At 33.0% G+C, this 24,788-nt stretch overlaps 1 protein-coding gene across 1 annotated transcript in view; it reads left to right on the top strand.

Annotated features, from left to right (window-relative positions):
* Positions 1 to 23,878, top strand: part of LOC129218772 (uncharacterized) — an 81,504-nt gene extending 57,626 nt beyond the window's left edge. The window contains exons 8-13 of the mRNA XM_054853095.1: positions 2,610 to 2,786; positions 15,033 to 15,212; positions 15,624 to 15,803; positions 19,511 to 20,206; positions 20,291 to 20,372; positions 23,230 to 23,878. Coding sequence (XP_054709070.1) covers positions 2,610 to 2,786; positions 15,033 to 15,212; positions 15,624 to 15,803; positions 19,511 to 20,206; positions 20,291 to 20,372; positions 23,230 to 23,668 — 1,754 coding nt within the window. The 3' untranslated portion in view covers positions 23,669 to 23,878. The remainder of the gene's footprint in view (positions 1 to 2,609; positions 2,787 to 15,032; positions 15,213 to 15,623; positions 15,804 to 19,510; positions 20,207 to 20,290; positions 20,373 to 23,229) is intronic.
* The last annotated feature ends 910 nt before the right edge of the window (positions 23,879 to 24,788 follow it).

Here is a 24,788-nt window from a genome sequence, read left to right as displayed (position 1 = left end):
TGTTTAGCAAAGAACAAATTCATGAAGTATTCAAAAATAATTTCCCTACAATTCTGGATTAAGTATTTTGCTTTTTCGAACTAACAACAGCCCGCATTTAAAGATGATCTGCATACATGTTGGTAATTGTTGAATCGGTACTTGACACAAGCTTTTTTTTTTTTTTTTTTTTTTTTTTTTTTTTTTTTTGTGTGTTCTTTGTACTCAAATGAGAAAAATAGTTTTCAGGAATAATTTACAGCGATTGAAAATGTCTGAAGTTTTATATTTTATATTTTTTTTCCTCTGTTCCTAGAATAAAATACTACTTCGTTGGATAACAACTACTTTTGCCATCCTATTACTTACATTTGCACCTGCTCTGTCAAAATGCTGTAAGAGCCAGATGCTTCCTTCTTTTTTTTTCGTTACAAAATGGAAGCTGTTATCCCTTTTCAGTTTGCTGATGCTTTCAGTAAATATAGTTGATACGATGTCACCTTTTTAGTGATTTTGAGTAAACCCTGTTATTGATATTGAAACTGAATAAAATTAAACTGACGACTTTAATGTAGTTTATACACATTATATTAATGTAAATTCATTTCTGCTTCAAATGCAAAAATTACTTTTAACCTTGCAAAAAAAACTCATTTCTCCGTTTTATGGAAAAAACAGCTTCTAAACGATGACAAAAATTGACGTGGCAAAACTCAAAAGAATAATTTTCTATTGCAAGGAAACATATTGAAGGTCAAAAGATGTTTCTGAAATCCAAATTTATAAAATCTTTCGAATTTTTTAATATTATGCAACTTATAGTTTTGTATATATTTTTTTAAGCGCACAATAATATTTTCTTTGAATGTTAGCTCTCGTATAACTTAAAAAGAATACGAGCTGATGTGTGCATCACATGACTTCCTTTTACTCCAATTTAATGTCATTTCCCCATTACTGGCAATTTTAATGTGAAACAAAAGTTTACTCTCTAAATGTCACAAACAGTGACCAAATTGAAACACATTTTTTTAAAAAAATCGCCAAATTTGTCGCCAAGTTGGCGACAAAACTTGGCGACCAAAAGACTGGCGATTTATTGAAATGTGTCCGCCAAATTATAACACCACTTGAGTTTACATCGAAATTAACAATGATTCCCCCCCCCCCCTCCAAAAAAAAAAGGGCAAAAGACCGCTTTAGAAACATCCGTACGCAACCAAAAGAGGAGGTGCACAACTCGACCCCACTAGGAGACTAACGTACCAAATTTCAACTTTCTAGGATTTACCGTTCTTGAGTAATACGACATACATACGCACATCTGCACATACGTACATACAGACGTCACGAGAAAATTCGTTGTCATTAACTCGGAAATAGTCATTATGGATATTTCGCGTGTCTATACGTTCATAGGCACTTATCCACGTGTGGTCGCGTCGAAAAAAAACTCAATATTCATTCGGGGATGAGTAAAATGGAAATTAAGGTCGATTTTTGAGTGAAAATTGTTTCGCGAATACAGTACTTCCTTTTTTGTAAAAGGAAGTAAAAATGGAGACAGATGCATAAATCAGAGCGAATTAAGACAACTCATGCTCATATTTTTTTCATTACTTGTAAACGAAATGCTCGAAAGTAAAAAGAAAAGACGTAGTTTCTGTTCTCTGAGGGAGAAAGTCACCTTCGAAATCACGATTCAAGCAGATTTTTAGTGGGGTTTTACCTTCGCTAAACTATACTACGAAGGCAATGTAAGAGCTGCAAGGCAATTTTTTTTACAAAACTTTTGTAGTTTTTGATTGGTTAGAATAAAATCATGTATAAAGGTGCTTTCTGTGTGATCCCAAAAATTTTCATGTTTGCTAATGCCTCTGTAGTGCAGCCTAAGGATCATTGTTTTAATTCTAAGGGAACACCGATAGTAAGAGACTTTTACTTTTCAAAGTTAACAGCTCAGAGAAAAAGAGGAAATTCGAATTGTTAGCAACGTTAAGGTCGTAGAAATGAAAATGTGTGACAAAACTGAAGTTTTTTCCTAAAACTGCATTTCTTGGTAGAGTTTTGTCATGTTGCTTGATCTGAACTTTAGAATTCACAGTGCACACCTAATTGATATAGAATTAGATTGATCCCCAGTCAGCAACATGAAACATGTTTTTGTTTTTATTGTCACGTGATATTTTGTCGCGCCACCGAAGTTTAAGTGGAGTTAGAACGCTATTCACCTTGACCACTTCAGAATTTCGATCTTCTGTTAGTCTCTATAGAAGGAGGCAACTGGCTCTCCAGGGGTGAAACTGCAGTAGGAAATCAATTTAGACAATTTTACCTATTAAAATGCTGCAAAAACTTTTCATATGGAAGCTGGAGATTTTCTGCATCTTGAAAATCATCTAATTAAAACTAGGACAGAACCCGCGACCTCGGGTGTAAGAGGCCAACGCCAAAGCATTACGCCGCCATGTCGAATAAAAACTAGGAATCTAGACAAGCTGAGAATGTTGATGAATAACTTTGATAAACTCTCCTGATGAGTGTATAGACATGTATGACAATTCACTAGTATGTAAATACCATATTTTAACTGTTGTATTTGTTGATAATGCTTGCTGCTTTCTATATAGAACCTGCAACTTGTGGTAAACCGGAAAGACCCGTCAATTCAACAATAATTGCTCGAAACTTCGACATCGGTACAGTCATCGAATACAGATGTAATCCAGGACATCTACTCGTGGGACCGAACATCCGAACTTGCTTGCCATCTGGCTTTTTCAGCGAATTTCCTCCAAAATGCCGATGTAAGATAAGCAATATTTTCTCACTTTTACCTTTGAGTTGAAAATACTTAAAATGCCATTTTATTTCAGCTCCTTACAGTCTAACATGCTTTTGATTAAAATTATTATGGAATTTTGACACGAAACACACACTGTTTTACATAGATGAGAAAACAACTTAATGGTGTATAAATCTTTAAATATATTGCTGTCACGAGTTTCGGGGTTACAAGGAAAGCAATTTCAAAGCGTAAAATACTTTTTCACGTAGAGATTGATTGATCCTCGTAACCCCGACATATACGTTTGCATTATATTTCACCATCATGTAGATCATATCGATGATCTCATTTAGTTACCATATAAGGATAAACTCAAATTGCGCACGCAAATTTTTGACCTCTGTACATATATATATATATATATATATATATATATATATATATATATATATATATATATATATATATATATATATATATATATATATTATATATATATATATATATATATATATATATATATATATATATATATACAGTTGGCTCTCTGTTTAACGACGCTCTATTTAACGACTTTCTCTATTTAAGGACGTTTTCTATTTAAGGACGATTTTTCGTGGTCCCCTTGAAAGTCGTTAAACAGAGAGCCAACTGTATATATATATATATATATATATATATATATATACAATTGAGGTATCTATACAATGAGAAGTTATTTGATGCACTAACAACGTGATGTGTGACTAGTTTGACGTGGGAACTTTCGCTGATCAGTGATGCTAAAGGGATGTAATAACATTCAATATTTAGTCAATCAAAATCAATATTTAGTTGTCAATGCCGAAGCCGATACTTCCTTACAAAGAAATTCGTGTTGTGGACGAGGAATTCGCGTCAGTTCTAAAATTCGCCACACATGAAAAATTCACGTTATAGTCATTTCGCGTAAGTTAAATCGCGTTGTAACGGGAGTCGACTGCACTTGCCGAAACAAAAATTAAATTTCGAGTATGTATTTTTGTACTTACACCAGTAATGGTTGCGAAAGTGAGAAAAACCTTGGTTTTAAGTAGAACTTCCAATCCTAGTATGGTAATATCTATTCACGTAATGTTTGTTGTGATCCTTTCACCCTTCCCGATTTTATGATGCATCTCCTTATTAAATGCTGTTTTTATTTATTTTTTCAAAAACTGTCTTACAATGTCAAGCAAAAGAGCTACTATTTTAAAGTTATTTAAACAAGGAAAACGACAGTTCGTACGTTTAATGTGCCTCGCCAGTGTCTGATGCAAACTGTCGTTTCAAGGAGCTTGGAAATGACAGTCGATGTCCAGGAAAGGGACAAAAGCGTACAGTGAACACTTCCATTAATCGTAAGGCAATAAAAAAGCGAGTTTGACGAACTCTACGGATTTCCACGAGAAAGGTCTTTAGCGAAATGAGAATATGTGACCAATTAATACTACTAGGGATTGCAATACCGGACCAAAAAATTCAATCCCGGTATTCAGTATTTTTAAAACGTTACACCGGAGAACCGGTATTAATACCGGTAGTTGAAAATTTTCAAAAAATGCTTTAAAACATATTGTTTCGTTGCCACATTCCATACACTTTGTCAAAAAATGTATTATTTATGAAAACGTATTATGAACAATTATATTATGAACAATTATAAAATGATTTTTTTTATTATGATATCTGTTCCAAATGTCATAATAAAAAATTAATAATAGTAAAAAACATAATGCATATATTAAGTTGTCTCAAAGCCTGGGACTCATTTTAGTGCTCAACTTTCCTACAGTTGAAAATACTACTTCTGAATTCATGCAGATCGGTAGTACTGTTACATTGCGCGATACACAACTCCTCTAATTATCTAGAAGCCCTTCATCTTCAAGTAATTCAGTCTCTTGCGTGTCATTTTTGGATAAATCCTTTTGTGTGGGTGTGTTTCTTTTGTATTGCATGCATTATTATTAATATTTTTTTCATTTTTTTGAATTAATTGCTAGTTGTAATTTCTTTCCAAGGAACGATACTTTTCGAATATTAAATTCATTTTCTCTTGTTGACAAAAAATACCACTTGGTATGGTAGAAAAAAAGTTTTTGTCAAAATTTAGTTCACACACAATTGAGCCAAATAATTAAAAAAGAAATCTAAGTTTTTAGGCATCTGACGGTTGGAATAAATTGTTCATGAGACAAATGCATTCAAAATTGTGCTCGAAATTAACTCTCACGAAAGGGGTGTGATCAAGGGGAAGTAAGTGAACAGGAAAATGGAAGAAATAAAAACTTGGTGTACAAAAGCGCAAGAAAATACGATTCACCTCACCATCTAGTTTTGACAATATCGTTTTGCAATCTTTCCGCTACTTTTATTTAATGATATTCTATCATTTCGTGCATTTTAGGTTAAATTTTTACATTAATAGATTTATTTTGGCTTTGTAACATTGAAAAAGAAACGTACTTTTGAAATATAAATACATAGATATTTAATAAATTAAATTAAACATTCTTTAATTGAAACAATTTATTATTTTCGGTTGATACCGAAATACCAGTATTTTACCTCAGCAAATACCAGTATTACGAAATTGCAAAATTGCTGGAAATACCGGTATTCGGTATAACCGGTATTGCAATCACTAAATGCGACTAATGTCAAAAACAGAGCTTGAACAGAACGCTTACAAGATAAAAAAAAGTTGAAACTTTCGCAGAAGAAAAAAATCTTGTGCAGCTCAAAAGATACCTAAACTTTTTGACACTGGTCGCAATTCAGCGCTAGGAGAGATTTCTTCACTAATGAGGAGCTCTTTGCCGTTCAACCCAGCTCATAATTAGTTTTTTAAAGTTTGTGACCCAAGCAACTCGGAAAATATTGAACATCACCAAAATACAAAGTCGGTCTTAGTCTGGGGCGGATTTTGTTCCAGCGGGGAAAAACAGACATAAAGCAAAAGCTCCGGTTTTTGCTTATGTCCTGATGAATGCGTTGAAATGAATCAAAATGTATAACAGCGAGACATTCTATTAGGGGGACCAGATCAGGGGCGTAGCTAAGGGGGGGGGGTTTGGGGACAACCCCCCCCCCCCCGAAATGTTTGTCCCAAAAAAAAGGAGAGAGAGAGAGAGAAAGAAAGAAAAGAGAAGAGAAAGAAAACAGAAGAGAAAAAAAAGAGAAGAGAAGAAAAAAAGAAAAGAAAAAAAAATAAAAAAAAAATTTTCTGAATAACAGTGGTCAAAAATTCACTTCGCTCTCCCCCCCCCCCTCCAGTGCCAATGAAAATCAGCTAAATGAGTGACCCTCAAGCGTAAAGACGCCTCACTTCTCACTGTGCTGCAACATTTTTTTGATAATTGAGTGAAATTTCACACTTCGCTTTACAAATGAGATTGATTTATTAAATCCACGTATATGCAGCCTTTTTTTGTCATAGATTCTGAAAATTGTTAAGTATGTTTTAATTTTTATTGAGCGGCGCAGTGGGAATATTACATACAGTTGAATCTGTATGTTTCGAATTTCACAGGAAGGAAAAAAATCGAGATAAAGAGGTTTTAAGATACGGGGACTTTAAGAAACTTTATAGAAATTTGGAATATGATGGTGAAAATTTGAAATCGATACTATAGATCACATGGGCTCTTGATCAAAATTCCTCTGTATTAGTTTTGTTAGGTCTTTGTTCTATTATTACATTATTATGTTCTTTATTGCCAGTTTAAAGAAACTTTGAGCATATCTTTTGAAGAAAACGTCTTTTATTGCTTTTTGGTGCCTGATTTTTTCTTTTTCTTGTTTTTTGATTAATTATTTATCCTCTTGAGGTTAGCAATTGCTGCAAATCTAACCTGGCCAATATTCTAGGATTTTCCTTTTTTCTTTACTTGAAAAAATCTTAAACTTCCCTCCTATCATCTTGGTTTTCTTTAAGGAATCATAATTTTAAGAAAGATAGCGATCACAGAACAGTACTAAACCAGATAACAGAGCAAAATGGCTTTTAACTTGAATGACCTTTAACCATGAACTTGAAATACTCATCCATAAGGCAACTAATACTCAACCTGTGAATTTCACCCCTTTATTCCTCTTCCAAGAAAGTGCTCGAAACGACTGTCCTTTCCTTAATTTTCCTAAAAAACCTATCGTGGAACGCATTTCTCCTTTTTTTGCCCCCTCAGCCCTTTCTGTTTCGAGTTGAAGAAAATGCTTTTGCTTGCTGCTTTGAAGATCATTGGGCTTCGAATCCGAAAATGATAGCATAGCCGGAATTCGAGACATAAGGTTTTTGTTGGCGTTGTGCTGTGATAGTCAAAACGGCCTTTGCTAACCAGAAAATCCACCGCAATCACATCGATTTGTCGAAAATGTCAGCCAGTATTTACTGCGTATTCTTTTAAAAACGTTTAGTATGAACTATTTAGAATAGTATATTCTAAGTGAACGTTGTTGTATAATGAAGAGAGCAAAACCGATAACAAGCTTTTCAAACCTCCCCCCCCCCCCCCAAAAAAATGTAAATGACGAAAATGGTTGCTCTAAAAAGAGAAAGTTAACGTCCTCTGAAGAAAACGAAGTACAGTCTGCTGAAGCAGCATTAATTCCATTGAACCCTTCTGAAGGAAATTTTTATTTTAATTTAAAAGAAAAACTGCATAGCATTACAGGAATAAAATGTTTAAAAACGAAATGAATCTAGACTGTTCTGTACTATTTCTGTTAGCTTGGTTCGCATTAAAAAGTAGAAAATAAACAAGACTTCTGTTTATAACGCTCGAAAATTGTTGTTGCTCTCTCAAATAGATATTTATATAAATTCTAAAGCAGGTAATAAAATTAAAAATAAAAACTTGAAAGAAGAACAGATGGTATGCAGCTTTGTGCAAATAACTTTCTACCGCCTATATTTCTTCCCTCTTTTTTAATTCAAATTTTATTAACTGCTTTAGAACTAGCATAAATGTAAATACATATAAAAAGCAACATATAAATATAACGATATGAAAAGTCATTTCATTTTTTGCAGGTTATAATCAAGAAGTCTTTTTTTATTTTATTTCATGCTTTTAGTGCGAACCAAGTTAGTAAAAATAGTCTGACCACCGATGAGATTGAAAGTCAAACATCCAGTTCACAGGCGGAAATGGATCCATCTATTAGCTTTCAGGGATGCCAGCTTTTGTAGCTGTGTGTTAGCCTCTAAATTAAGCAGTCACACTGAAATGAACGGAACACGCTCATCAGATATTTGATTTTCCCCCTGATTTGGATAGACTGGTTTTGACTAGACCTGTTGCTAGAAAGTTTCACTTTAAATTAAATGGAGAAAAAGGAAAAAAAAGTTAAATTTTCCAAAACATTACAAAAAATAAATTTAAAAAAAATTCTTTGATTTTGTTTTGTTTGACACAAGTATCGAACTTGGGGCACCCCATTCCAAAGTATGTAAAAGTTCACACACCACACACACACACACACACACACATATATATATATATATATATATATATATATATATATATATATATAATATATATATATATATATATATATATATATATATATATATAATATATATATATATATATATATATAATATAATATATATATATATATATATAATATATTATATAATATATATATATATATATATAATATATATATATATATATATATATATATATATATATATATATATATATATATATATATATATAATATATAATATATATATATATATATATATATATATATATATATATATATATATATAATATATATATATATATATATATATATAAAATAAAAGAAGTAACCCCCCCCCCCCGAAAGTCGGGTCTAGCTACGCCTCTGGACCAGATAGCTATTTTTTTCAAACGAATAAAATTTTAAAAGTTTTATTTTCAATCAACGATTAATTGCTCTCGATTTCAACTGCCTTTTGCCACCTAGGATGTTAATTTTCAATCCCGAATAGATAAAAATCAATTGATTTTTGGAGCAATATCTGGAGGAAATATCTGGAGGTGGCAATTTGAATATCGGACAAATTTCAAGTTTTTTGTCACATATAGATCAGATGAAGGGAAATCAGAGGGTGCAATGTCAGGTGAGCGTGGTTGCTGAAGCATTCCCCCACAGATCAACGGGAGAGCATCATTTGTTTGCAGTTAACACTTTTTTTTTTTTTTTTTTTTTTGAGAATGGCCGTTCTGTCGTCACCACGCAGAGGGCCTTCCGACAGATTTCCCAAGAATTAATCGCGATTGACGGCGCCATCTTACTGATGTCAGCTTTAAAACTTAATGTAAAAAAATAGATTGTTTACTGTATCTAACAATATGAATATAATTTCTGTTTGTTGAGTTGGTTTTGATTTACATCCCTTTACGACCGATTCATATTTTTCTGTCATTCATAACTGAATGAGTCTCTAGAAGAAGGGAATATGTTACAAATTAAAAATTTTATTTTTAATTTGTAACATATGCCCTTCTTCTACGACAGGATTGACTAAATATTAATGAAGATCAAGTGTAACATATGTCCTTCTTACCGAGCCCAAAGCAATTGGCATTGAACCTATCGTAAAATTATTTTTTAAAAATTTAATGCTTTATATACCTTTAAAAGTAGGGGAAAATGTGGGGTATTGTGAAATAGTTAAGATGACTAAGCGTTTTCAAAATGAACAAATTGGAAATTTGCTTTGAAAATTACAGTGCATAAAGAATGAATATTGTATTTAAAATAAAACTTGCATTGAAACAATATTTTTTTATATTTGGCAGTAAATTTGTGACTTAAAAAAAAAGTGAAATTTTTCACTTTTTTTTCATGGGACAAAGGGAAAAATAATAAAATCTTTTTCTAATGAAATATTTTCTATTCGATTATAAAAAATATTTTTGATCAAATGAATTAGTAAATATAAGGTTTAATAAATAAATGAAACAGTAAATGAAAATTTAAAAAAAAATGATTAATTAATATAATATGAAAAAAAATTAGTAAGTAAAAGAATGAATGAATACGAAAACAAGTGAAGGATTGAACAAATAAGTGAATTACTAAATGAAGGAAAGTGAATTAATAAATGAAGGAATGTAAATGAATTAATTAATAAATGAATACGTAAGTGATTTTGAATATGATTCAATGAGTAAACAAAATAAAATATTTCACTTCGCCCCATCCACTCCCCCCCCCCCCAATGTACTTGACCAATTGTACAAAATAATTAAAATACTTCACCGAATATTAGAAGGTCCCGATTAATATTTAAAATGTTAATAACAATAACTTTATCATTTTATAATAACAAAAATAATTTTTTGCTTACAACAAAATATTACTGTATGAGTATCAATTTCTGAAAATTGCCTGAATCATCATATACTTTAATCTTCGGTGGTATTTTTTTCCTAACTGGGATAGACCACATGTGCTAGTAAAATATTACCATATAGGTAGCGTTAAAAGCAGAGTAAATATTTCACCATTTCACTTTGCCCCACATTCCCCGACTATTAAGCAATGTGCGAAGGAAGAAAATACTACAGTATAAAAAGCACGAGGCTGATTGCAAGCTACATGTCACAATATACGAAGGCTATCCAGAAAGTAAGGAACGTTTTGGAATTGAAAAAAAAAAAAAAACTAAGCACAAGAAGCATTTTTTAAAATCTGCATCTGAAAGAGCGACTAACGTTCTACTTTTCTACATATTCAGCATACAAATTGAGGCCCTTATCATAGCGGTGAACAAGTTTTGAAACTTTTTCGTCATAGAGTTCTGCCGCAAACGATCTCAGCATCTCAGTGACACGCACCCGAAGTTCTTCGTCGTCGTCGTCAAAGAGCTGTGTTGCTGGCCAGTTCTTTCATGCATGGAAACAAGTGAAAACCACGTGGTTCAAGATCGCAACTATTGGGCGGATGGGGGAAAATCTCTCATCATCAACCTTTCTTTATCTTGAACATGAGTTCGGCTATTTTTAAACTGAATACACCAATTCCGGGCGGAACTTTTATTTATTACGTTGTTTCCGTACATTCCATACACTTGCCAATAATTTCTATAAGTTTAAGGTTTTTTATCAACAAAAACCGAATCACAGAACGTACCTCACAACTCGCGGGTTTTTCAATTGCAGTGTGCATTTTAAATTTGAGTACCGGAAAAACGGGCAACATCGGAGATATTCTCGTTGAGAAGGCTGGATGCCGACTGAGCTGCCAGATGCAGATGCAGATCGGGAGAGAGCTTCGCGCCAGAACCGAAGTCATTTTACGCTGAGAACACGCAGACACCAAAATATAGGGGAAGGTTAACGTCAATGAACCGGTTCCATGACTAGACCGCAAAGATATTTCCCGTACCAGCGTTTATGCAGACGCGTAATCAGTTTTAGTACCTTCCTTTGTCTGAAAACAGTCTACTGCAGAGTCTCCAAGTAGCTAAAATTATTTAATCACATTTTCAATCGGTCAGAAAATATTCCTACTATTATCTTACTAATTATTGAGAATTTCATTTAGTTATAACATTCTTTGAATATCGCCGATCATCTAAACGTGAGCATTGACTTAAAAGAGTACCTTTTCAAGTACAATTCCCCATACTTCATGTTTCATAATGACTCGCCGAAGCAGTAACACCTATTAGAATATTCAAAATAACTCAGTTGCTATCATTGGACCACTAGATGGTTCCACGAATCGACCACCTGACAAAGTGGATCATTCATGGAAAATCTCAAGTATTGTTGTAACTTCAGTTCAATTACCTTTGAAAATTTCTCAATTGTTTTAAAATAAATATGAAAATGAAAAAAATAATCTCAGTAATTCATGAAAACTCTTATACTTTTCAGGGCAAATGTTTTTTATAAAATTGATTAAAAATTAAAAACATCATAATACAGTTCCAAATACTTTTGCTGTTCCAAAAAAAAAAAAAAAAAGCAAAAATGAGTAAATTATGGCCATTGGACAAATGAGAGCATGCTACGTGCTACAGTTGCTTACAGAAATGGTGTCATGGACCTTAACGAAGTCTGTCGATAATATAGAGTCCTGAAAGCAACTTTAAACAGTCCCATGGAAGATAAAAACCGGTTTGGTTGTTGTTCCTTAGTCGCTTATTAAAAATTTAGGAGATAAGCCCTCGGAAACAGGAATATGATTATTATATTTTGAAACTAGAGAAGAAGTTTTTTGGAATTACTTAAGAAAAATTGGGGGAATTGACCTTTCAAGAGGCTGAGAAAAATAACATGCACCACAGATTTAATTAAGACAAAAAGTTTGTTAGCACTATATTCTCTGGTAGTTTGAAACTCAAGCTTCTGGTTTCAGTAATAAAATATTCAATAAGTTCTCTGACATTTTAGAGATCATGCGCCGAGCGAAAATTTTCAAAATCGATTTTAAACAATTCCCAACAGTTCAAAAGAGGTTGAAAAGATATTAGCTACGAACAGTGTTGCACAGGTTGGGAAAATATCAAGTGGTGAACGAGGTGTGATGACAACAACTGTGTGTTGTGTGAGTGCTGTGTTTTTTTATATGTTTCTCTAATCTGAAAATAAAACATTTTAGAAAATAAAGCTCTTTTTCCACAACTTAATGTTATTTTTAGTGTTTATTGATCCCCTGTTATAAATATTTGTAAGTTACGCCTTGATTTTGTAATTTGAGAATGTGGTCCATCGATGGAAACTCGATGGTCTAACCATAGGAACCAGTTGGCATGAATGGATCACATGCTACAATATTTATTTTTAATTTTCTTTCTTTATTGTGTATATGTATCATGAAAGTGAATATTATTATTAAAAGAGAAATATAATGAGAAATTGTTCCTATAATTAACGTGAAATTCGAGGTGGATTTCCTTCCTAAAAAAATCGAAAACTGTTATGTGGTTAATTGACGACAACCTTCCCCTACATAATCGGCGCGCTCCAAGTGGCATAAGATGGAAACGTTCTTTACTTCCTGAATAGCCCTCGTAATATTTCGCTAACGGACGTTAAATAATTTTAAATTTTAAGTGTTAGATGAGAGTCATAATCACGTGCGTGATTATGACTCTCATCTGTGGCATTTTTTTACACTATAATGACTTTACAAAGAAAAAAGAAGGTTGGTACCATGCTACGACAAAAATCTCAATTAGAGCTGTGACTATAGGGAGAAGTAACTGGATGATGTATTATTCCAAATACATAATAGTTTTCATTTTTACTATGTTTTTTATCTTACAATCGGACCTTGGGAAAAAATAACCCTCGTATAATTTAGCTCCAACTGCTCAGAGTTTCAGGCCATTATTTTGAGCTATATCACCTTAAGTTATCTGATGCAGTATTCACAGGTCATTTTTCCCTCCTAAACAAGAAAGTCATAGTTTAAAAAGCTAACTTTTGACAACAATAACAAACCATTGTAAGCGTTTGATTCGCGCATTTTTAACATTTTTTTCTCTTTTCATAGTTATTGACATTAATATTATTTAATTTAAGTAGCTAAATACAGCATCTTCATAACTAAATTGTAAGTACTAAATAATCCTTAGTTTTAAAAGAAACATTTAAAAAAAATTAGATGCATTCTTCTTGCTCAAGAGGACAAACTATCTTCCGACGCACCAAAGATTAAACTATCCCTTTTGTTAAAATAGAGGTGAAGAAATACCGGTTTGTGTTGCGAGAATGAGTATTGGTGCTGTGCCAATTTAAATATTTCTCCTTTTCAAACTAAAAACAGATGAGCTCCTCCAAGCATTATCACATCAGAATGTGGACGTTACTACGTTATATCGTTTTTCAGTTAATATGTTGCTTGCAGGACAAAGGTACCTGAAGTAAGAAAAGAAAATATAATGAATCGTCAAAAAAAACTTGTGCCTTTCTTAGCCCTATCATAGCACAATGCAATGAAGTTTCGATCGAATTACAAACGAACAAATCGTTGCAAAGATTAGCATATTTTATAGCAATTACAATTGAGGGGATCCGGGACACATTTTGAAATTTTTTTTATTATGTACTTTAGAGTTTTGAAATTTTTTGAACTGATTCATCATTTATTTAATAAGCAAAATCATAAAATAAGTATGAAAAAAAATTATTTTTTTATTTAAATTTAATTAGTTTTTTTCAAAAAAATGGGGTTGCTTTAAATTGCTATAACTCAAAATATTGTTGGTCAATTTTCAATTTTTTTTCAAAAAGTATGCACAAATATCTAAGCTTTAATTTTTATTCGGCGAATTTAAAAATATTGATTCAATAAAAAATAAAAAATATTTGAAGAAAAATTTCGAAAAATTCGAAGATACTTTTTTTTAAAAAAAATCATAATTTTTGAAGTAAACGTTTTTTTCAAATTCGCCGAATAAAAATTAAAGTAAATTGCTTGAAAAAGATATGCTCTAAGTTTCATTACTTTATCTCTATCGGTTCCTGACTTATAAGAGTTTGAATGCAAGAAATCGGGAAAAATTGCATCATGGAGAAAAACGCGTTTAAAGTTTTAAAGTTATGTACACATTCGTTAGATGCATGCAACAAAAATAACTATAACTTTCGTTCTATTTAAGGTAGAAACAAGATTCAAACGTCTTCTTAAGCAGAAAAAAACGGAGCAATTTTTCAAATTATAAAAAAAATTGCAAAATTTGAGGATTTTTGTGTCCCGGACCCCTTTAACTCCCGATTGTCCGCGGAAAAGAGTGGCACGGTAACCGCGTATGATCTGAATAATAGGTAAAAAACAATACTACTGTGTACAATAGCAAAAAAAACATGAATAACACTCACACATACACTTAAATTATAACTAAAAACATTGCATCTACTAATATTGAATGCAAAAAATATGTATAAAAGGTAACAAAAACAATAACACAATCGTAAGTCTAGAAAACATTTAATGACAGTTGAAAAGAAAAAACGTGAAAAGCACTTCACCGATAATCGAGAGTTAACTGTATTAGTAATTTACTGACATTACTTTGAGGCAAAACAAAACATTTATATATATGGAAAAAAAAGAAACCGGGGCGGGAGGGGGCATCTAGTAACTTGGAAGAAGAGCTTTGCAGCTTCGAAATACCCCTGAAGTTAATATGCATAAATTTGTGTTTTAAACTCATCTTTGTAAATTTTAAAATGTTTATTGCATTGCTTGATTTTCACTCGAGTTCTATTAATGTTTATGTTCTATCTAGACCTTCAATGTGGATCTCCAGCTCGAATATCCAACGGAAGCTACAAGCTGATTAACGGCACTCGTCATTATCTTAGTACTGTCCAATATTCCTGTGATGAAGGGCACGTACTAGTTGGACGGGGAAGTCTGATTTGTGATGTTGACGAAAAATGGAACGGACCTCCACCCAGATGTGACCGTAAGATAATTTTAATCATTTTCCATGTCTATCGACATTTTTTGAACTACATCGTCAAAATTTATTCTCAAAAAAATACTGATAAAGAGAATAATTTTAGCGAAAACTGCAAACGAATCGACCAAATTTTGCGTTTTTTATGATCATTTGAAATTTTGGACCTTAAACTTAAATCTCCTTCGGAAAACGTTTGGGACAATTTTTTTTTTTCTGTCCTGATATGTACTATCACCCCTTAAAGATTGCCCAAGAGTTCAGAAACACCCTGTAGATATAAGACTATTAGAAAATCGATTTTGACATATGGGAAAGTGGGCTATTTTAGTTTTGAAAAAAACTTCTTGTTCTCTTTAACTGAAACTTAATAGCTTTAATATAAACTACTAAAGTAAGTTTTTTCTTTCTTTTTAGCCTTTTACTGCAGACAACCACCCCCCATCCTCAACGGACATTACGTAATGTCTTCAAACACAACCGTGTATGGAACTGTGACTAGGTACTATTGTGATGAAGGGTTCTTTTTGAAAGGCAAAGACACGATTACGTGTGTTGCAAGTGGATACTGGGATGGAGAACCGCCGGTTTGCGTTGGTAAGATTTAATCACAGGTTTTTATTACTTTTAGCTTTTACTCATGAACATTTTGAGTGCTAAGTTATGAATTGTTATCGGTGTTTTTAATTGCATTCCTATTTCAATGAGAAAAGAGTTTATTTTAACCTGTCGCAGAAATTAAAGCCTGGAAAAAAGGCAGGGTTAAAAGCATACAAGAATTTTCAATAAAATTTCAATTACTTATATTTATTATTTTTCAACTGCAGGCAGACAAACACTTTATTTTAAGCATTTCTACTAAAATTAACGTTTAAATACGTTTTTTCTACTTGTTATTTTCATCAAAGTACGTAACAAAACAAAAGAAAAATCATTAATTCATGAACAAAATTGCAAAAATTTTCAGAAGTTCGAAATTTTTTTTAAAAAGTAGCTAGAAAATAAAAAAAAATAGAGCCTGAACAGAACTTTTTTTTTTTTAACGAGAAGAATATCTTTCCCAATATATCTAAATTTTATAGTAATATTTTACTCTAGGGATTGAAAGAAAAATTAAAATATTCGCAAAACTTGTCATTATTATTTTACATAATTTAAAATTTTGCTGTAAAATATTACGTTGAGGGTAGAAAGACAAATGAAAACGTCTGATTTTTTTTTTTAAATTACTTTTAAAGAAAAAGAAAGAAAGTATAGCAACTTTTTGTTTTTTCTCCAGCCACTGCCCAATAAATTATTTTTGGTTAGTTCAGAAACGGTTAGGATTCCGTAGGCTTACTGTTGAGTTGCCAATCCAGCAATTACCAACTCTTCTATGACTTACCACTATTGGCCAACATTTCTTCGGCAGCTTTTGCTACTAGGTAACTAGGTTTAAGGGTGTACACTTAGTACCCTCGTATTGACCTTGTATTGTAGACCAGGGCTGCCGAGAACCAAGGTAAGCCCTTGGTCGCCCCCCCCCCCTTCCATCCTTAAAACTCATCAAATTTATATTACTCCTATTCCGACCCTGTCCACCTCAAGGGGCGGACCCTCAGTTTCCGGCTAGATTGACATGGCCTCTCGTCGCCCCTGACATTGATTTGAAAATCAACTGTACATGTACATCTCCTAGGATTCGCACAATGATTCATTCTCTAAAACAGGCTTCGGTATGAATGTTAGGTAAGGTCCTGATACATTTAAAACGTGTTATCAAGGTCCACACAAAAAAAAAACCTTATTTTCTTTGCCAATTTATTTTCACTCACAAATTAGTATGAAATAATATAATAAATAGGCTTATCGTTTTCGAAAAAAAATGGGAGAGGTAATATTTGCGGTTTTGAACCAGTAGTTTCAAGTTGAGCTCAGTCTTGGAGCAGCTTATACAGACCGTCATGTAGTACCGTATTATAGACCGCTAATCTTGAGCAATATTCGTACTTTAAAAAATTTATTTTTGAAAATGAAGTTTCACAATCATACGTAGACCAAAAAATACTATCCAGAAAAATGGCTATTTTTTTCCTTTCAATTTATTTTATTTTATAATTCTTTATTTATTTATTTTATTTCAATTTATGTATTCATTATTTATTTCATTGAAATTTATTTATTTATTATTTATTTTATTTTAATTTATCATTAGTTTTTTCGTTTGTTATTTTTTTGTGGGGGTGGGGGGGGGGAGATGTGTTATGTACACTAGCTCCAAAGTTCTTATCCGGAGGCAGTTTTATACATTTGAAAGAACACGTCATCCTGTCAGTCCATTATCTCCAAAAGATGGAACTACTTCACATTCCCATTCGTTCGTTTGAGAAACTTCAAAAAGCATTTTTAAAAGTAACGTTTATTTATTTCTGCAAAGTGTTGGAGCATTGCTATAAATCCCGTCTAAAGATATGTGACATAAAGTTCTAAAATACTGTAGGGGCATTCCAAGGTATTTTTGACATTTATGTAGAGTCCGTAACGAGACCTTTTTTGCCATAACTTTTTAATTTACCGTTTGATTTGCAAATTATTTTTTAAAAAGTTATGGCAAAAAAGGGTCACGTTACGGACTCTACATAATGTCAAAAATACCGTGGAATGCCCCTGCAACGATTATATCAGAATTATTTATGTACTCAAAAAATGCTGGAAAGTCTTTTTCGAAAATACACAACTCACGACTGAATGAAGACAAAGCTTCACACCAGATCACATAGTAGTTCCCCGTTTCCTTGTAGCTCGTTGCTACTGAGCGTATTTAAATGTTTCAGAAAGTCTTCACAAAAGTCACAGATCTCATATTTGAATTTATTTGCTTGAAACTCGAAATGGTTTCTTTCTTCTTTTATATACAAATTTTCTAAGAAGGAATTTGCTTCTTTTTTACTTGCCGAAATCGTTCAATTCCCCTGACAACGAAAATTGCTGTGCTGCAGTAAATTGGAATACGGGAATCACTCGGAAAGAAACTGGTTGAAATATTTGCGCTGAACAGCAGAAAAAAACCTCATAAAATTAATAAACTAAAGCAAGCAACACTTCTTTCAGGATGACAATATGTTTTCCATAAAAGGCTGACCGGTTAATTATGCACTGATAATTCCCAGCATCTTCATCTTTGATAATCTTTACTAGTCTGTTTTGTTTTTTGACCGCCGCTGGGGCCCCCGCCAGTTGAAAGTGACATCCTTTATTCATAACTAATGCTTGGTTCTGTCTTGAGCTCATCAAAAGTCTTGAATAAATCTTGTTTAGTTCTGCCATGAACTCATCAAAAGTGTTGAATAAATCCTCTACGCGAGTCTTGCCTTTCATCGTCAGTACGGCTGGTAAATCTTCCCGAAATGCTTCTCTTTCAGCATCTGAAAACCATACGAAAAAAGACAAATGTTCTTCATCAACAATATCACATGATTCGTGAGGTGCTATAGCACCAAATTGTCTTCCGTAGAAGTTAAACCAGACTACTGTTGTTGTTTGCCCTTGTCACGTGGTTCGATCACGTAGCCAGCTCACTCTCTTGCGTTGCACATTACGTAGTACGATCCAAAAGTTTGGGGACAAGTTGTATAAAATCTTACCCTGAATAGTTCTTATCACCGAAGCACATCCACCTTCAAAATAGGCACCTTGAGAGACTATGCACTTGTTCCAAGGTTCGTATAACTTTTGGAAGCACTCTTGGATGCCATTTTTTAACTGCTGGGAATAAGTAGAAGTCAACCGGGGCTAAGCTGGACTTAGTGACCGTGTGACTTTTATCTATTCCCAGCAGTTAAACAACTTATGCCGCTTTCTTTCGTCAGATGAACTTAAAGCTGTATCGCAGGAAGCCTTACAGGGATTGCGAAAAATGACTTCTAGGAGTGCTTTCAAAAGTTATACGCACGTTGGTAGAAATTCATAGTCGCTCAAGGTGACTATTTTGAAGGTTGATGTGCTTCGGTAATAAGAACTCTTCAAGATAAGGTTTTATACAAGTTGTCGCTGAGCTTTTGGATTGTGCTACGTATTACATTTAATCTGAATTAGAGTCAGTGTTCACAAGTTCGGAAAATTGACGCTCTAAGTAATTAGCTAATGAATGATTTCGAGAGATCATTATTCGTGTTGAAATATCGTATCGGAAAAAGTATTTTCACAGCAAAGATAAAAGCTTTATAATACCTTAATAATTTTTACATAATTTTATTACATTATTTGTGGCATTTTTTCTTCAATAACTGCTTGGATATATTTTTTAATGTTTTCTTTTCCTTTAGATAAAGAGCCAACCAAAACAGTTTTGTTCACAAATAATGAAGATAACCTACGAACTACTGTTAGAATCCTACCATCGTCAATTCTAACACCTTCACTGCCAACAGTTAGTTCAATAGATTATAAACCACCAACTACATCAAGTTTTGAATCAGTTGTGACGTACATACCTCAAAGCGCATTTCCCAAACTATCGACTATGAAGTCACAAGAACCACCATATGGTTCCAAGACATCAGCGCCAACGATTCAACCTACCCGAACAACACCTTCTGTGTATAGTACGACAACTTCTACATGGCCAATTAATGTTACCACTGACAAAAATTTGCCATCTTGGACGCCTCCACCTCTTGAAATCATTCCTGCAGATGACTTGGATGACCCGTTTAATTATCTAGAAGAGTCCCCAAGTAATAGAATACCTAATTACGAGCATCCACCTCATAATAATATACCGCATTTATATCCCAGTCAACGTCAACCGGAAGGAACGCATCCCACTCGTCATATGCCACCTGCTTTGTCTACACCATCAGCTAAACCATCACCAGACACACCAGTCACCACGGAAAATGAAAGTAAAGGCAATGAGATCAATAATATCTTTCATCGGCACAATAAAGGAAGTACAGTCAAGTATGGACATAAAAATGAAGGAAAGGCTTTAAACAATGCTCAAGCTAAGTTAAATATGGGTATGACTCAATTTAATAAAACTTTGATCAAAAATACTTGCTCTTACTTTATAAGATATGTACTTACGAAATGCTTTATTTCAGGAGGAATAATTGCTTTAGGAGTTTTTGGAGGTTTCATATTGCTGGCAATAACAGTAACTCTTATTCTGATCTTCGTCCGACGGTAAGTTGAATTAGAATGAAACGAATGTTTTTATGATGATCTGTGTGTTGTAAAACTGATCCGAGTACAGCATTTTGGAAGGATTTTGTGACACATTATAACTAATATTGGAAATGGCCTTCAAGCACGAAATAAGCACTCAAATTAATTGTACGCTTTTTATTAATGGAAAAACAAGCGCCCCTAACTTTCCCCACAGTTGCTATTTTCTAACAAATATACCAAATACTAACGCATTCTCAATACTTATATATGATGATCAAAAATCCAATGCGAAAATACGAAGATTTGTTTCAAATTTTACGTGTCTGTAAACTATGTATTATTTTTATTCTAAAACCCAGTCGTAAATAAGAAAAATTTCGAATTCATTCGAAATTCTAATCCATAATTTTAAAAACGTTAAGTGATCCACAACCCAATCTTAAAATGTTAACTGGAAGAATTCTTTCACTTGTAGAGTATATTGCAGGGTACAGCGAACTAAGAAAAATAAATACCTTTGTGCTGAATAGTAAAGTCAGACCAAACAACGTAAGTAGAAGCACAAATTTGTAAATTTGTGCTTCTACTTACGTTGTTTGGTCTGACTTTACAGCGAACTAGTTTGCTAATTTCGACATGTTTTAATTGCAATGCATCTGAAATTTAAGCCAAAGATTTTACTAGTCAGTTGGCTATCCGGATAGCAGGTACTCTTCAAACGAACTTATTTTCATAACTGAGTCAATAGAATCACAGCTCGTTACATCACAATAAATACTTTACCTCTCCAGAAAAGAGGAAAAATGAAATTGAGTCACTGTGAAAAATTTTTGCGAAAAGAATTCAACGTAGATTACTTTTCACTAAAACGAACACTAATAAGGAGTGTAACTTACATTTTTATAATTCAGTAGTTTATTATTATTATTATTATTTGTTAACTGGGTATTACCAAACCCAATTTTAACATCAAAAAACTATATACGTTATACAGCACAACCCAGAGCAGTCAACGCAGGCTCCTTGTTTATTCATCTCCCTCCTCCCCTCATAAAATAGAAACTTATACTACTAGTATTCCAAGGCTGGCCTCTTCAAAGATTGGGTTTCCGACTAGGCTGACTTGACTTCTCATCGGCCCTGGCGCTACGCATCTTAACTTAATCAGATTGAACAGATTTTCATGTGAACTAATTCAGGTTGGTTTTGTGTTTAAGGGAGGAATATTTGTTATTTCTAAAAGAGGAATGCGTCACATGTCCCTAACAAGGATGCATTCGTAAAGTTTCTAGCATCGGAAAGCCAGTAAAAAATAATTGTGTCCTGAGTCGAAGTAGACCTCGGTTTAGATTCAGGCTGAGAGTTATCAATTGCATTTACAACTCCTTCAACTTCTTGTGGGCTGCAAAAACGAACTTCTGTAATGACGTGCCACTCTGCTTTAAAACAGAATTTGCATTACGAAAAGCCTTAGAGGGCGAAGATCGACGGAATAAACGCTCTCAGAGTCTTGTTTCTGCTAGAGGATTCCATGAAATGTTTGGAGTGCACCACTGATCCCATCCTTCTCTGGACTGTAGCTATCGACCAGCTGAAAATATGCCCCATTGAAAAAAAGGTGTTTTTCCTTAATGTGGGCTTATTTTAGTTCCTCAATAACTAAAAGATGCTCTAAAATATGTTTTCACTGAGTAAACCGTTAAGATTACACTTACTCTTCGCAGTTGTACATATATATATATATATATATATATATATATATATATATATATATATATATATATATATATATATATATATATATATATATATGTACAACTTTTTTACACACACGTTGCTCTAATGTAGTTTACCGAAATTGCTCCTGAAAACACAATGCTATATTACACTGCACAAGCCAAAAGTGCTTAAAAAAACATAACACTGCATAAAAACATCGAGTTCATCCAAATTAATGTAAGCAAGCGCGAAGAATGAAGCATGATTTTCCGGTGCGAATAATTCCCACCTTTCAGAAAGTGGTAACAGCCATCAGAAACTTATTTTGAGAGGCACTTTGTTTTCAAATTAAACAAACTCTAATATTTTAAATTCTAAAAGAAAGAATCTGGTATGTAAGAAAATCGTTTTTATTTCAACTAAATTCGTGAAAATTTTAATAAAGTGAAAATTAAAGATTTTTAATGAAAATGTTGAGTACAGTCCTTTTTCTTCTTCGCTTAAGACGGCCACACAATTGCCTTTGTTCATTGCTAAGTAATAACTCCTACTTAACCGTAAGTTGTTTATTAGAAAAACAAGACAAATTTACGGCAATGACGTCAGCAGAATTCAATAGACAATATCATTGAAGTCCAAACTATTATCCTTTTCTTTTTTGAAATTAATTTACCTCACTATCAGTGGTATTCACCAGACGATTAGACCTTCGGTTAATGTGCCTAGCTGTTGGTCGAAGCCCTTTTAAACCAATCAGAAGGCTTCAATCGGTGATTTGGGTGTCTGACAGAGGGTCGAAGAGACTGGCGAATACGAACGTAAGTTAAAAGAAATTAAGTTGCACTCCGTTGTATGTCGTTTTCTGTGAAAAGTAGCACGAATTAAAAATTTTCGCTTTATTTTTATAAAATCATTTTTAATTTTCACGCAGTTTGCACTTGGCTTTCTTAAGTGATTTTGCAGAGGCAGCACTTTTTTTGCTTTCCTAACCACCAGAGCCTCTGTTAACCGAGCATTTGAATTCCTTTTCTTTTGGTGGAGGAATGGCTGTAATCGAAGACCTCAGCGCCTCTGCCGCTCTTAATACCACGCGTTCACTAACATTTCAGGGTTCACTAGGCCTAACCACTCACTCCAGGATGCTTCTCTTCAGGACTCGAAGTCAAAGAGCATCTCGTCGGTCTCTTGATACTACTACCATTACTACCTATGATAGCAGTGGCAGTGGTGAACATGGACTCCACAAGTTTTACAAGAGGGCATGGGAAAACCTTCGTTATGATGGGAAAAGTTCTGCTCTACCCTGTAGCTTCGAGCGCCCGCATTCCCCTGTAGTTCGTCAAGAGACTTTGGATCATCCAGGCATCCGAAGCAACGGCAGAGGAACCATCGAAGGCTTCAGGGAAGCAAGTGAAATCACTGTTAACGATGTAGCTGCACTTTATGCACGTCCAGACAAGAGACAAGGAGGACCATCTCGTAGTCAATCGCATGAACATTTACGAGAAGATAGTCCTTCAAACGAGAAAAAAGCCATAAGAGAATGGTATAGCCAGCAACTAGGCCATCATTCTAGACGTGGAGCATTTTAAAAGTACATAAGTTGCCTCTTATTTATTAAAAACAGTGGTTAGGGCTTCTAAGACACAAACCATTAGGATTTTAAAATTTATCTTCTTTGTGTAATTCTTGCCTAAAAAGTTGTGTTATTCATTTAGAGTCCTGAAATGTGCATCGTTTTAACAGCAGCATAAAACATTTTAAGAACTTTAATATGGTTTGCATATATTTATGTAAATTTATTCATATTAAGAGAAGCATTATATTTCTACATATAAAGTTCATAATAAGATGTATATATAACACTTGAATCTTCTAATTTTCAGTAATTATGAAAAACCTCAAACGCCATATTTATTCCTTACATATGAAAATCTATTACCACCAACCTGGTTTTTGACTTTTTTGAAGATTAACCAGATAAAACAAATGCTTTTTATATAACTTGTGAAACAAATAATTTAACCAGTGTAGACTTTATTTGTGATATTAAATTGCTACACTCTCAACTACATTAACTAATTTAAAATTTTACTAAGTTGATTAATAAAACTGTTTTGAGTCTTTATTGATATTGTTTTTTAGTGATTAGATTGAAGCATTTTCTTTGCTTTTTAAAAATCATTTTCATTTCAAGACTGACCTTATTTATAAAAAACATGTCACTAACTACTCACTAAGTTATTATATTATATTAAGTTATTAGTCACTAAATTATATATATTTTTTAAATGTTGCACGTTTTTGATTTTTCGACAATGGCAACACATTTTCACTTCATTTTATTTATTTTACCATTACAGTTGTTTGTAATGCATTCACAGAATCAAATTTGAAGCCTTTTCTTACAATTTGAGAATAACGTAATATATCATTTATGAGACACTGCCACTGAAAGTCAGAAACTATACATTATAACGTAATACCATTTTTGAAATACAAACCAATTGGTTGCAATCTAAAAAGCAAAAGAGTAAAATTTAAAGGCTTCAAATATTAATTCGTGAAGCAAATGTTTCCTATGTCATGAATCAAAATGTGTAATGAGTTACTAGTTCTGATGGAATGAAAATAAAATTTTAATAAAAGTTATTTTAATTAAAAAATGATTTATGGATTTATTTATAACGCAAGTTTCACAGCGAAACAAGA

Source organism: Uloborus diversus, chromosome 3 (genome assembly GCF_026930045.1).
Source record: "Uloborus diversus isolate 005 chromosome 3, Udiv.v.3.1, whole genome shotgun sequence".
Classification (NCBI taxonomy): Eukaryota; Metazoa; Arthropoda; class Arachnida; order Araneae; family Uloboridae; genus Uloborus; species Uloborus diversus.
The sequence above is the reverse complement of the archived record's forward strand: the minus strand, read 5'-3'. Positions and strand labels throughout refer to the sequence as shown.